At 43.8% G+C, this 13,873-nt stretch overlaps 1 protein-coding gene across 1 annotated transcript in view; it reads right to left on the bottom strand.

Moving 5' to 3' along the window:
* The window catches only part of LOC124555844 (muscarinic acetylcholine receptor DM1-like), a 196,166-nt gene extending 182,557 nt beyond the window's left edge, over positions 1 to 13,609 (bottom strand). Inside the window, exons 1-2 of the mRNA XM_047129909.1 lie at positions 13,555 to 13,609; positions 6,389 to 6,668 (exon numbers count right to left, since the gene is read on the bottom strand). Coding sequence (XP_046985865.1) covers positions 6,389 to 6,668; positions 13,555 to 13,609 — 335 coding nt within the window. The remainder of the gene's footprint in view (positions 1 to 6,388; positions 6,669 to 13,554) is intronic.
* Positions 13,610 to 13,873: the final 264 nt, after the last annotated feature.

Genomic DNA, 13,873 nt, shown 5'->3' with positions numbered 1-13,873 from the left:
TACTTCAGCTAAAATTATTTTCTACTTTGTTTAATAACACAATCTAACCCATTTTGTCCAAGACTCACCCATAGCTAAATATATTCCTAGATCATGTCCTCGAACTTCGAACCGTCCACAGTTTCTTTCAGGTGATCAACTGAGGTGGCGTAGTGAAAGAATTACTGGAGATGTCTCTAATGCTTAAATTTTAGTTCGACCACTAGATTTAAATTTTCCATAATTTCCCTATATTGCTTAGGATGAGTGCTACGATGGTTCCTTTAAAATGGACTCGGCAGATATCCTTCCCTATTCTTGCACTCGGTCTCTAATGATCTCGTTCACCTAAAATCTACATAAAACTTATACTGAGGTGACAAAAGTCGAGGGAAAGCTCCTAACATTAACAAGTCGTTGGAAGTTCCATGCAGAAATAATTAGCCACGTTGCCTCTATGGCCGTTTTTAACTGCGAAAGTGTTGTACGTGCAGAATTTTGTGCATGAACTGACTTCACGATTATGTCCCATAGAAGTTCGATGGGATTCATGTCGCGCACTCTAATTGTACAGAACTTCCTTCAAACCAATCGCGAACATCTATGACGTGATGTGATGGCGCATTGGCATCCATAAAAATTCCATCGTTGTTTCGGAACATTATGTCCATGAATGGCTGAAAATGGTCTCCAAGTAGCTGAACATAACCATTTCCAGTCAATTATCGGTTCAGTTGGACCAGAAGGTCCATTCAATTTCATGTAAACACAGCCCGCACTATTATGGAGCCACCTGCAGCTAGCACAGGGCCTTGTTAACAATCTGCGTTCACGGTGTCGGAGGGTCTGCGGCACACTCGAACCCTACCACCAGCTCTTATCAACTGGAATCGGGACTTATCCGACCAGGCCACGGTCTTCCAGTCCAACTGATATGGTCACAAGCCCAGGGGAGGCAATGCAGGCGACGTCGTGCAGTTAGCAAAGGCACTCGCGGCGGTCGTCTGCTGCCACATCCCATTAACGACATATTTCGCTGCACTGGCCTAATTGATACGTTCGTCTTACCTCCCACATTGTTTTCTGTGGTTATTTCACGCAGTATTGGTTGTCTGTTAGCACTCATAAATCTACGCAAGCGTCGCTGCTCTCAGTCGTTAGGTGATGGCCCTCGGCCACTGTATTGTCCGTGGTGAGAGGTAATGGCTGAAATTTGGTACTGTCGGCACGCTCTTGACACTGTGGATCTCGGAATATCGAATACCCTAACGATTTCCAAAGGTGAATGTTCCATGCATCTATCTCCAACCACTATTCCGTGTTCAGAGTCTGTTAATTCTCGCCGTGCAGTCATAATGAGGTCGGAAACATTTTCACATGAATCATCTGAGTACAAATGACAGCTCCGCCAATGTGCGACCCTTTCATACCTTGTGTACTTGATACCACCGCCATCTGTATGTACGTATATCGCTAGCCCAGGACCTGTGTTACCTCAGTGTATGGTGGTGCTAATCAGATATGATCGTGCATAATTGATTTCTGTTTTTGATGGGTGTCGGATCTGCTAATCTGCTAATGTAGGTCGACATTTTTTTGTAACAGCTTTACTGTAATAGCTAGGTTAGTTATTTGAAATGTAACGTTTACGCGACTTGATAACAATACACATGCAGAGCTGTAAATGCAGCCCTCACAAATGAGTACTTACAAACTTGTTATAATAATTGCAACTTCCAAGAGATTTAGTAAAGAAAAAGGTATTTAAAACTCTTTTACTCGTTCATACTGCTAGAGTGAAATACTACCAGACAGTCTCCGTGTTTTCGGATTAGCTTTTCTACCTCAAGAAACGAAGGTAATGTGTTCTACCTGGGGTGAGGATGTGAATTTTAAATGTGCTTTTAGTATGTGTATAGTCTCTAGAGGTAGGAGTTAATTATAAGTATACTGACCGAAAAGGATAAATTGTGTTGTACGTAAATATAAACATTGTTGACCTCCTAACGGAAGAGCTAACCGTGTGGCCTAAGGAACAAACACCATTTGGAAACCAAGAGAGAGGAACCTACCAGACGTTGCAGCTGCTGTGGAGAAAGAAACTCCAGAGTCTCAATGGCAATTTCCCGGCGCAGATCTCTGTCAGAGGCAGTTTCGTGTTGGCAGCCATTTCCCGTTCATTGTCTTTCGTTTACTTTTCTGTCGAAATCTCTAATCCTGGGCCGTTGATTGACTTCTTCATAAGCATCATAACTTCTCCTGCCACTATAATGAAAAGTATCACATATGACAGTAGGTATTTTGAATTTTACTGAGTCTGATTTATGACTTCAATGGATAATGGTCCATGACTTATAAAGCTTTATCGGGCCGCTGACTGACGATGCAGTTGTGTAACGTATTCGCAGTCGCTGATATGAACCACCCGCAGCTGCATATCAGTATGACGACAATGGAAATTTGTCGAACTTTACGTGAGCGGATCACCTTAATCGCTTGGGCTACCTGTGCAAGAATCACAGTCAGACCCATTCTTCCATATGTCGTCGTCCTTATGAGACAGCCTGCACTCGTACGTCCAGAAAAGATATATTTATCTGCAAGTTGTGACACAGTGCACAGGTAACCGAAGCGCTTGAGGTTACAGCTCGCGTAAGGCGGGAAATCTGGTTTCGAGTCCCGGTCCGGCACAAATTTTCACTGTCGGCACTTTGATATACATCCCAAGGTGGTTCATACTCGCAACTGTGAATAGATTTCATGTATTTCTTGATGGCCGTACTCGTTGCAGTGCCTGATCCTTCGGACATGGGTTGGGTTGTTTTCGGGGAGGAGACCAAACAGCGAGGTCATCGGTCTCATCGGATTAGGGAAGGATGGGGAAGGAAAACGGCCGTGCCCTTTCAAAGTAACCATCCCGGCATTTGCCTGGAGCCATTTAGAGAAATCACGGAAAACCTAAATCAGGATGGCCGGATGCGGGATTGAACCGTCGTCCTCCCGAATGCGAGTCCAGTGTGCTAACCACTGCGCCACCTCGCTCGGTACCTCGGACATGCATGCATGTTAGACGGAGCATGGCATCGTACTTCTTAATAACGCAGGCACTGCGGTTTCGTATTGCACATAATCAGCACGTGAAACAAAGAATGGCAATTTACTTTCAATATTAAAAAAAGTTATGTATCTGTGTAGGTAGACGAAATGCCTTGTAACGCTTGACTACAAGGGCGGCGAACAGTATCTGGCATCCGCCAGACCTTCAAATATCCAAGAGCAGCTGTCCGGAGTGATTTAACGACCTCGTCAGTCTGAATACAAATAAGGCAGGTTACTCAGATGTGTTGCAAGAAGATTCATACCCGAGAAAGATCACTTACGAAAGGCGCGTTCGACCAGTTCTTGAGTACTGTTGGATGAAGAGGGAATCATACCAGATTGGATTAACGGAGGAGATACAGAAAAAGCAAAGAAGAACTGCGTGCTTCGACATGCTCAAATGGTTCAAATGGCTCTGAGCACTATGGGACTTAACATCTGAGGTCATCAGTCCCCTAGAACTTAGAACTACTTAAACCTAACTAACCTAAGGACATCACACATATCCATGCCCGTGGCAGGATTCGAACCTGCGACCGTAGCGGTCGCGCGTTTCCAGACTGAAGGGCCTAGAACCGCTCGGCAACATCGGCCGGCCTTCGACATGCTCAACAAAATATAGCGGGACGTGCTACACTAAGGTGTTGCGAATTGCGTGCAGCTTATCTCAAAATTCTATAAGATCTCATTCCACGGCATGTGGAGAAACACGCATGTAATGTAATGGCACGACGTTAAACCAGGGTGGCGGACGAGGGCTGGGGGGCGGAATCGACAGCCTCTCTCTTCCCGTTTATCGTCCGAGAATACACTAGGAAGAGGTGGGACGGCAGAGGGAATGAGATGTTTAGTGTACCCTCTCACTAACACCGAACCGTCTCTACTAGAGTTTGGATACAGATGAAAACGATTCACTTACTATAGGAGGTACGAAGATTCATTGAGCAGCTTTGCCATTACCGCCGCCGTGCAATACATGGTGGCTTCATTCTCCGCCGTAGACAAGTGAATTAAGGTTGCTCAGCTGTCGCGTGACTTTCTTGTCACGCGACCGTTTGCTTTGACTGCTGTTCCATCTACTTGTTGAGCTTGCTTCTTGTAAGGATGCTTCGCTCCGTCGAGTTAAAGGACTCTATACGATACAGTCCCTAAAGACTTCCACTTCCAGTACCCAACGACCTTTAATCTTTGCATATTGCAGCACAAGGATCATTCCAAATGAAGTCCGACTTCATAGCTGAGTGGACGTACTATGTTTATTTTGTGAATAATAAAGGTTTCTGTTTCTCCTTTCTCTTACCTTCCTTCATATATATATATAAAAAAAAAAGTGGACGCTTCTAAGTTGTTGCAGTCACCAAGGAAGGAACACAGCAAGTCAAGTGTTAGTTTTTGAAAATTTAATTTTTTGCCGCTTTTGCTGCCTTGTAGTTGAAAAAAAAAAAAAAAAAAAAAAAAAGATGGTAGAGCACTTGCCCGTGAAAGGCAAGGGTCCCGAGTTCGAGTCTCGGTCCGGCACGCAGTTTTAGTCTGCCAGGAAGTTTTATATATTTAATATACGTAAAATTTTAGAGCTAATGTCCGAAAGGTTTATTAGAAAATCGTCTAAAAATTTGAAATAAATTGGTCAAAATTTTTTTTGAGGTTTTCGATATCAACGATTGTTCTTCACGTATCAAATATATATTTATGTACCAGTTATATCAAACACATGTAACCTGTGTCATATTAAATATTTATTAGAGTATCATGTGACAGCGCATAGTAGAGCATCGTATAAGAATGTAAAGTGATCCGTCAAGATATTTTAGATATTTTTGGTAACATTTTTCACCCTAAAAGAAAAAAAAAAAAGTGGTCAGCGCGTCTGAGTGTCATGCAGTGGATCTGGGTTCTATTCCCGGCCAGGTCGGAGATTTTATCTGCTCGGGGATTGCGTATTGTGCTGTTCTCGTCATACTTTCATCATCATCGACACGTTAATTCCGCAATGTGGCGTAAACAGAAAAGGCATGTAACTCAGCAGTAGAACTTCCCCCAGGTGGGGACTCCAGGCCTTCAATGACATACGATCATCGTTTACCGTTGACACCATACCACAAACGACAGAGTCTTAAATGGTCCCTACTGGGACATAGAGTCATATTCTGTAGTGTACAGCGATGAGTTTTGCTTTTGTCTGTAGTGGTTCTACCAAAGCCAACGTATCTGTAGACGACCTAGCGAAAGATAATAGAAGGCAGTCCCACGGCTCTCCAATGCCTGGAATCATGGTAGGAGGAGCTATTGGATGAGGCAACAGGACTGATTTGATATTTCCTGGAGGGTGATTGAATGCTTGCTAGTATCGGGTGAGAATGGTAAGCTCTGTTGACGTATCCCTCACGGACAGGATACCAAATGGCGAACTCCATTAGCATGATGCAAGATCACACTACAAATCAAAAATGCCTCGAGGAATGAATGCTTACTTAACTGGCTTACTCAGCCCCGACTCGTTACCGGTACAGCATGTCTGGGATGTGATGGGCATATGTATACTTTCATTCCAGGCAGCAGTATTCATGAACTGAGGCAGCATGCAATTCAGGCACGGCTAGAAATTTCTCAAGATGACATTCAGGGAGTGTTTGTTTCCATAGCACAGTGAATACAACAGTGTACTGGTACCTGTGTGCTGGGCGAATATCCTGTATGGAAAGTAACTTTAATCATTTAATATGTTACGCTTTGAATACCTCTACCAAATCTGAGAGATTTTGGACTAGTACTTCAAATGGTTCAAATGGCTCTGAGCACTACGGGACTTAACATCTGTGGTCATCAGTCCCCTAGAACTTAGGACTACTTAAACCTAACTAACCTAAGGACATCACACACATCCATGCCCGAGGCAGAATTCGAACCTGCGACCGTAGCAGTCGCGCGGTTCCGGACTGAGCGCCTAGAACCGCTAAACCACCGCGGCCGCGACTAGTACTTCCCGGTGTTATATTTCCCATTTTCGCCACTGTTAATACTAGATCTAGGACCAGCCAAATCTTTCTGTATGTGATTCGTATGCAAGTTTCTAGACCTGTTGCTAGATTATTTCACAAATGTTCCTCGTAAACTAAATTGAAGTGTAGGGAAATATAAAAACGGCACACCGATTGAAACCATGAATACGAAGGAGGTTCATAGCCTTTGGACACGTCTGAGTGGAGACAGTGCGCTGCACATGCGATATTACAAACGAATACTGTGCTTCAAAACTATAATGAACGGTTACGACGGTAGGTTTATGGTTCATAGGAAAGGTACTCACTACCTGGAATTCGAGCGCTTGCTGGAGTCCTTCTTCCCCGCCTGGAGGTTGGGCAAGTCCTTTTGGCGTTTCTCCGTCTCCCTCCAGATCCGCCAGTACAGGATGCACATGACGGTGACAGGCACGTAGAAGGCGGCAATGGCGGTGCCGAACGTGATGTAGTGGTTGGTTTCGATGAACTGGATGTAGCACTCGTTGTCCGGCACGGTGCGTTCGCCCTCGATGTACGGCCACGAGTAGATCCAGGGCGGCCACAGGAGCAGCGAAATGCCCCACGCACAACCTGCACACACCACGCATTCACTCACCAACCGTCCGCACAAAAACAACACACGTTATAGTTTCGTACTCATTGCAGCCACAGTTTTTGTAAAATGTAATACAATCTTAAGTATATGCATGGAGAGAAGCAACTTTGACAAAGATCAGATTATTATTACTCAGAGCCTGTGAACGAATCTCTTGAAAACGGCGAAGCTGGTCGAATGCTCACGTCGTGAGCATCTAAACAAAGAGACAGAAGGACAGTGAAACTACCACTTGGTACGGGAGCACACCGTTTACCGTACACTGTTTAAGATGGAGCTACGCCGTGTTGACATGTTGACCCAACGACATCGTCAGTTACGATTGCAGTGGGCGCGGGTCAATGGAAACGTCGGCTCTTCGGGTGAATCACATTTTTGCTACTCTACGTCGCCGGTCATCTCCACCACTAAGGTGAGCGTCGGCTCGAATCGTGCAGCGCGCCACGGACGCAGACAGGTGGGAGCAGTTTTATCCCACGGGAGACAGTCGCCTGCGCTTGTACGGGACCTGTGGTAGTAATCGAAGACATGCTGGCAGCAGCGAACCACCTGCATCCCTTCATGCTTATGTCTTCTGTTCGTGTCTCGGAGCCAGAACCGAACTACAGTGGTTTGAGGAGCATTATAGTAAACTCACGTTGAAGTCGCGCCGACCAAATTCGCCTGATGTAAGGTGTGTGGAAGCCATCTGATCGCTATCGGGCGCCATCACCGCTAACGCTAAACAGCGGCCTGTAATTTATGCGAATTACACGACCGGTGCGTAGACATCTAATACCACATACCTCCACAAATCTACCAAGAAACTGCAGGATCGCTCATACGCAGAATCAGTGATGTATTTCGTTCCAAAGATGGACAAACAAGCTATTAAGCAGGTGGTCATAATGTTTTGACTCATCAGTGTATATTGTGACAGACTAGTGTAAGCTGATTACATGCCGTAGTTAAATAATATTCAGAAAATTTCGTAGCCGTATAAATTTCACATTTCGTAACTTCTTTTTTGCGTGGGATAAATGGTACAGTGCCTTCCATACTGACGGTTAGGGTCCTGCAGGTCCGAGTAAACGAGCACAATATCCGACGTGGGCAGAGCACAGGCTAAGTGAATAGGCTGTCCACACAATTTTGGCCCAAGCATAGAAGCCATGACCGAATCCTACATAATGTTTGCCTCCAAAGAAGTTAAACCCGTCTTTATTCATGTACAACTACAGCCAGCACAGGCTTCGTATTCGTGATGTGTGTGTCTGTAACAATGCATCGTCTGCAAGTCTGTGCAGTAAGACTGAAAGGAACGCGTATACACAGAGGAAACGAGAGCGTCTAAAACGCGATGTATGAAATAAATTCCCTTTGTTGTAGACGATAACAGTAAGTCTACTGGGTACGTATCGTGCATAAATTGCTCTGCATTATTGGGTTTCCAGTCGGGAAGGAGTCATTTAAAGGCTAACAGCTGTGGAAAGTACCACAATGGCACAGCTCCTTCAGGAATAGCGGTAGTAATAGAAAATTGGATACCAGCAAAGTGTGTTGCAGTGTGTGCTAAAGACATGAGACAGTTTAATGCTGTTTCTGGGGAGGATTTCAAAGGCTAGGCCTGGAATAAACAGATATAGGTGCACAGCAAGGAGACGTCAGCGTGGAATGACGACAATGAAAATTGTGCCGGATAGTGATCGAACCTGGATTTACCGTGTACCGCTCGCGATAAGCGGGAAATTCGGTTTCGAGTCCCTGTGCGGCACACATTTTTACTGTCGTCATTCCATTCTGCAGCTAATGGTAGTCCTTAACCGCAATTGCGAATTCATTTGAAGTGTTTCGTAACGGCTGTGGTCCCGGCGGGCCTGTTCCTTTGGACATGCATGCATGTCGAAAGGAACTTTGCATCATAATCAGAATAACAGAGGCACTTCAATATCGTATCGGAACTAAGTAATACCTTCTGTTATTACGGACGTTATTAATAAAACACGTGCTGTAACAGTTGACGCGTGGATTGATTCGCACAACCAGGTACATTATCTAGCGCTTACAGCACATAAAGACAATTTGGTCTGTTGTGAGTAACGTTCTATTTACAACTAAGTTCTGGACGTTAAAAAGCCAGGAGTAAATATTATGAAAGAAATAGGAGAAAGGCTGGCTGATTGGAACCTTTCGACGGACATGCTGCTTAGCTTTGCTGCCAATATAATAAAAGTTTGGAAACGGAAAAAACGACGATAATAAAAACCGTGGGAAATCACGAAATGCTTCGTTGTGCTCCTCACTGTATAAACACAGTATTTAGCTATACTTTCGACGAAGATACGTTTTTTTTTTTTAAATCATGCCTCGAACATTGCAACATCAATAAATACTGCAAAACGCACTGTACAGTACACGTAAAAAAGGATCCTCTACTCATGTTTGAAACAAGAACTAAGCACACGATGGAACACCGAGTGAGGTGGCCGGCCGGTGTGGCCGTGCGGTTAAAGGCGCTTCAGTCTGGAACCGCGTGACCGCTACGGTCGCAGGTTCGAATCCTGCCTCGGGCATGGATGTGTGTGATGTCCTTAGGTTAGTTAGGTTTAATTAGTTCTAAGTTCTAGGCGACTGATGACCTCAGAAGTTAAGTCGCATAGTGCTCAGAACCATTTGATCCATTTGAACCAAGTGAGGTGGCGCAGTGGTTAGACACTGGACTCGCATTCGGGAGGACGACGGTTCAATCCCGCGTCCGGCCATTCTGATTTAGGTTTGCTGTGATTTCCCTAAATCATTCCAGGCAAATGCCGGGATGGTTCCTCTGAAAGGGCACGGCCGACTTTCTTCCCCATCCTTCCCTGATCCGATGAGATCGATGGCCAGCCTGTCTGGTCTCCTCCCCCAAACAACCACACGATGGAACAAACTGTACACTGCGCTAGAGTCCTTACACACAGTATAACGAAGTTGCAGCTTTACTTACGGAAAAGAATTCCTCTTACAGATTACAGGGATGTCGTAATTAGCTCGCAGTAAGAATTTTGGATTTTCTTAAACCATTTAAAGAGACCACAGGTGAATTAGAAGACGAAGAAGAACCTACAATCCAGTTAGTTAGTACTTTGGTTTCACAAAATACTACAAATCTGGAATGTCAATGACAATGACAATAAGGTGAGTTTAAATAGTGCAGTTACAAGAATTGGTTTCATTCTGATACGAGGAAAGGAAAGATTTTTAATGAAGTAGTGTTACTGATGTAAACTAGTAGATATATATTTTAAAAGGAGTTCAAGGAATTAAAAATCGAGTCCTGACTTTTCACGTAAGAAGGTTGTAATTATTTCCAAGCATAAAACTGCTACGTTCTTCTGATCGTTCTTCTCTAATCTCAGTATCCTTGATAGAAAGCCGGCTGGTGTGGCTGCGCGGTTCTAGGCGCTACAGTCTGGAACCGTGAGACCACTACGGTCGCTGGTTCGAATCCTGCTTTGGGCATGGATGTGTGTGATGTCCTTAGGTTAGTTAGGTTTAAGTAGTTCTAAGTTCTAGGGGAATGATGACCTCTGTAGTTAAGTCCCATAGTGCTCAGAGCCCTTTGAACCCCCTTGATAGAAATGAATAGAAAAACATTTATTTGCGTGCGAAGAATGTGTGCAAGTTACGAATGATTAGTGTAATTGTGTATGTGTAGTTAGTGCACAGTTTTTTAGAGCCAAACGGAAGTATGAAGGCGTGCTGAAAAGTAATGCCTCCGTACTTTTCTTTTGTTTCAATATCGGCTGACGTATAACGTGTCATGTATACTGGCTGAAGTATAACGTGTCATTATAACACTCGGTCGACTTCCCGCTTCGCATACGCGAGTTGCAACCTTCTGCCGCTACAGGGCTCCAAATTGTGGCTTGTAACACGAAATAAAATGGTTCAAATGGCTCTGAGCACTATGGGTCTCAACTGCTGAGGTCATTAGTCCCCTAGAACTTAGAACTAGTTAAACCTAACTATCCTAAGGACATCACAAACATCCATGCCCGAGGCAGGATTCGAATTTGCGACCGTAGCGGTCTTGCGGTTCCAGACTGCAGCGCCTTTAACCGCACGGCCACTTCGGCTGGCTCCTAGTAACACAGAAGTGTGTAATGTAACTATGTCGGTGCCTGAGAAACAGCGTGCTATTATCGAGTTTCCAACCACAGAAAGACTTGATCGACATGTGGAGCAGCCTCTCCTTCAGCATGACAAAGCGAGACCACACACGAGCCGTGCGACACCTACAACGAACCGACGCCTCAAGATCAGTATCATGATCATCCTCCATACAGCACCATCCGACCGAGCGAGGTGGCGCAGTGGTTAGCACACTGGACTCGCATTCGGGAGGACGACGGTTCAATCCCGTCTCCGGACATCCTGATTTAGGTTTTCCGTGATTTCCCTAAATCGTTTCAGGCAAATGCCGGGATGGTTCCTCTGAAAGGGCACGGCCGATTTCCTTCCCAATCCTTCCCTAACCCGAGCTTGCGCTCAGTCTCTAATGACCTCGTTGTCGACGGGACGTTAAACACTAACCACCGGCACCATCCGATTTTCATATGTTTCCAAAAGTGGAAGAATACCTTCGAGGATTTCACTTAGAAGGTGTAGAAAAGGTGTGGTCGTGGCTCTGTCAACAGTATCAAACATTCTAGAACGACGATGTCAACAAACTGGTCTCTCGTTGGGAGAAATGTGTTCGTCGCCACGGTGACTGTATTGAGAAATAAATACATAGACATGAAGAACAATGATGTATAATTATTCAGAGGCATTATTTTTCTGCGCAGCCTTGTGTTATAAGTCGCGAAACACATATTTTCCTGGTACGACTCCATGATTTCCAAATCAGTTCTGTATTACTTCTCTCTCTTCTTGTTGTTAACAGAGAGCCTTGAAGTGTACTTTCATTGCCAAGTAGAAAGAGCGATCGTTTCGAGGACTGAAAGAGTAACAAATCCTCCGCAGCAGATGAAGTAGATATTTTAATACACACCTGCGATAACAATGACATCTTAAAGTGGTGGAGCAGACATGAAAAAGATCTAGCAGGCCTGGCTGCAGTTGCAAGACGTATTTTACGAGAGGCGTTTTTAAAGTCCGTGCAAAGTCCGAGAGATGGCACTACCAGTGCCTATCGAGGTCATGTTTAGTTAGTAGCATCTTTGGAAAGAACGCACACCAAGTTTCAGCCATATTGGTGTATTTATTTGTGTTTGGCATTCGTGTGAATCAAGGAAGTTGAGTGATTGTCAAAAAATGGACGAAAAAGAATTTCCTGTAGTGATTAAACATTACTTTATGAAAGGCAAAACGACTCAGGAGACTAAAGAGAAGCTTGATAAACATTACGGTGAGTCTGCACCTTCGTTTAGAACAGTTTACAAGTGGTTTCAAAATTTTCGGAGTGGCCATATTGGCACAAGTGATGCAGAACGATCTGGACGCCCTGTAGAGATTACGACTGCAGAAATCATTGATAAAATCCATGATATGGTGCTGCATGACAGAAGCGTTAAGGCGCGTGATATTTCTAGTGCTGTGGGCATCTCGAATGAATGGGTACATAATATTTTGCATAAACATTTGGACATGAGGAAGCTATCCACAAAATGGGTTCCGCGATTCCTCACGCTTGACCGAAAACGGAATCGTGTGAATTGTTGCAAGGATGGTTTCCAGCTGTTCAGGGAGAATCCGCAGGACTTTAAGCGTCGTTTAGTCACTGTCGATGAAACATGGATACAGTACTGTACTCCTGAGACCAAACAACAATATAAAAAATGGGTCACCAAGGGAGAATCTGCACCAAAAAAGCCGAAGACCATTCCTTCGGCCGGAAAGGTTATGGCGACTGTATTTTGGGATTCGCAAGGTATAATCCTCATCGACTATCTGGAAAAAGGTAAAATTATTACAGATGAATATTATTCATCGTTATTGGACTGTTTGAAAACCGAGCTGCAAGAAAAACTCCGGCGATTTGATGCCAAAAAAGCCCTTTTCCATCACGAATGCACCAGCACACACCTCAGCAGTTGTGGTTTTTCAAAATTAATGGAAATACGATTACAACTCGTTTCACATCCCCCCTACTCTCCAGACTGGCTCCTTCGGTCTACTATTTGTTCCCCAAATTTAAGAAATGGCTGGCGGGACAAAGATTTTATTCAAACGAGGAGGTGATTGCAGCAACTAATAGCTATTTTGCACACTTTGACAATTCCTATTATTTGGAAGGGATCAACAAATTAGAACAGCATTGGACGAAGTGTATAAGTCTAAAAGGAGACTATGTCGAAAAATACAAAAGGTCTACCCCAAACACGTAAGTAGTTTTTATTTTTGCACGGACTTTTCAAACACCCCTCGTATGTATTCCAGTAACAAGTGCCCCGCGTGATCGGTGCTTTGGTAATTAAAAATTCGCGGCAGCCAATTAAATCCAGAACGCTTCAGCGATCTGCTGCTGATCAACAGTAACTATAAAATATCTTCTCTTGTAAATAAGTGAAAGGTCAAAAGTTACTGCTGTAAATATACATAGTTTCTCGTTTTTTTTCTTCCCAAAGACTTCCTAGATTTCAGAGGAGGTATTTATTTAAGGGGGGACGCCCCTGAACGGGCTGTATTTTTAGTACTATCTTCACCCTCATAGTGCAACTGATCTATAAATAAGAGATTGCTCAAAATTCTTACACACAATAAGGGTCATTAGTCAAAGCATTTTCCAAAAAATCATTGAGATATTTATTATATTTTGGTACTGACAGCAATATTTATAATAGTATAAAAAACGGAACGCTGTTTCACTTCGGTACCATTTTCTTTGAAACCACTCACTGCACAGCTTGGAGAAAGAGTCATAGTACAGAAAACATTCACGTAAGTGTTTCATGCTTCCAATTTTCTTCCCTGATACTGATCTGTAAAAAGACAGGTAATTTATTTTATTACAACAAAAATATTTAAAAATGTAGCTCAAATATCACCGACATCATAATCCTGTTATAAGTAGGCAAGGAAATAGTAGGCAAGGAAGGTAGAGGAGGTACTTCTAAATATCTGTAGCAATTTTTGTGAGTTTAACATCAGTCAGTTGGGAGAAAAGTGTACCTGAAAGATGAAAATTCAAGTTTTCGGTATATCGCAAAAGAAGATT

The sequence above is a fragment of the Schistocerca americana genome, chromosome X, assembly GCF_021461395.2.
Source record: "Schistocerca americana isolate TAMUIC-IGC-003095 chromosome X, iqSchAmer2.1, whole genome shotgun sequence".
NCBI classification, from domain to species: domain Eukaryota; kingdom Metazoa; phylum Arthropoda; class Insecta; order Orthoptera; family Acrididae; genus Schistocerca; species Schistocerca americana.
The sequence above is the reverse complement of the archived record's forward strand: the minus strand, read 5'-3'. Positions and strand labels throughout refer to the sequence as shown.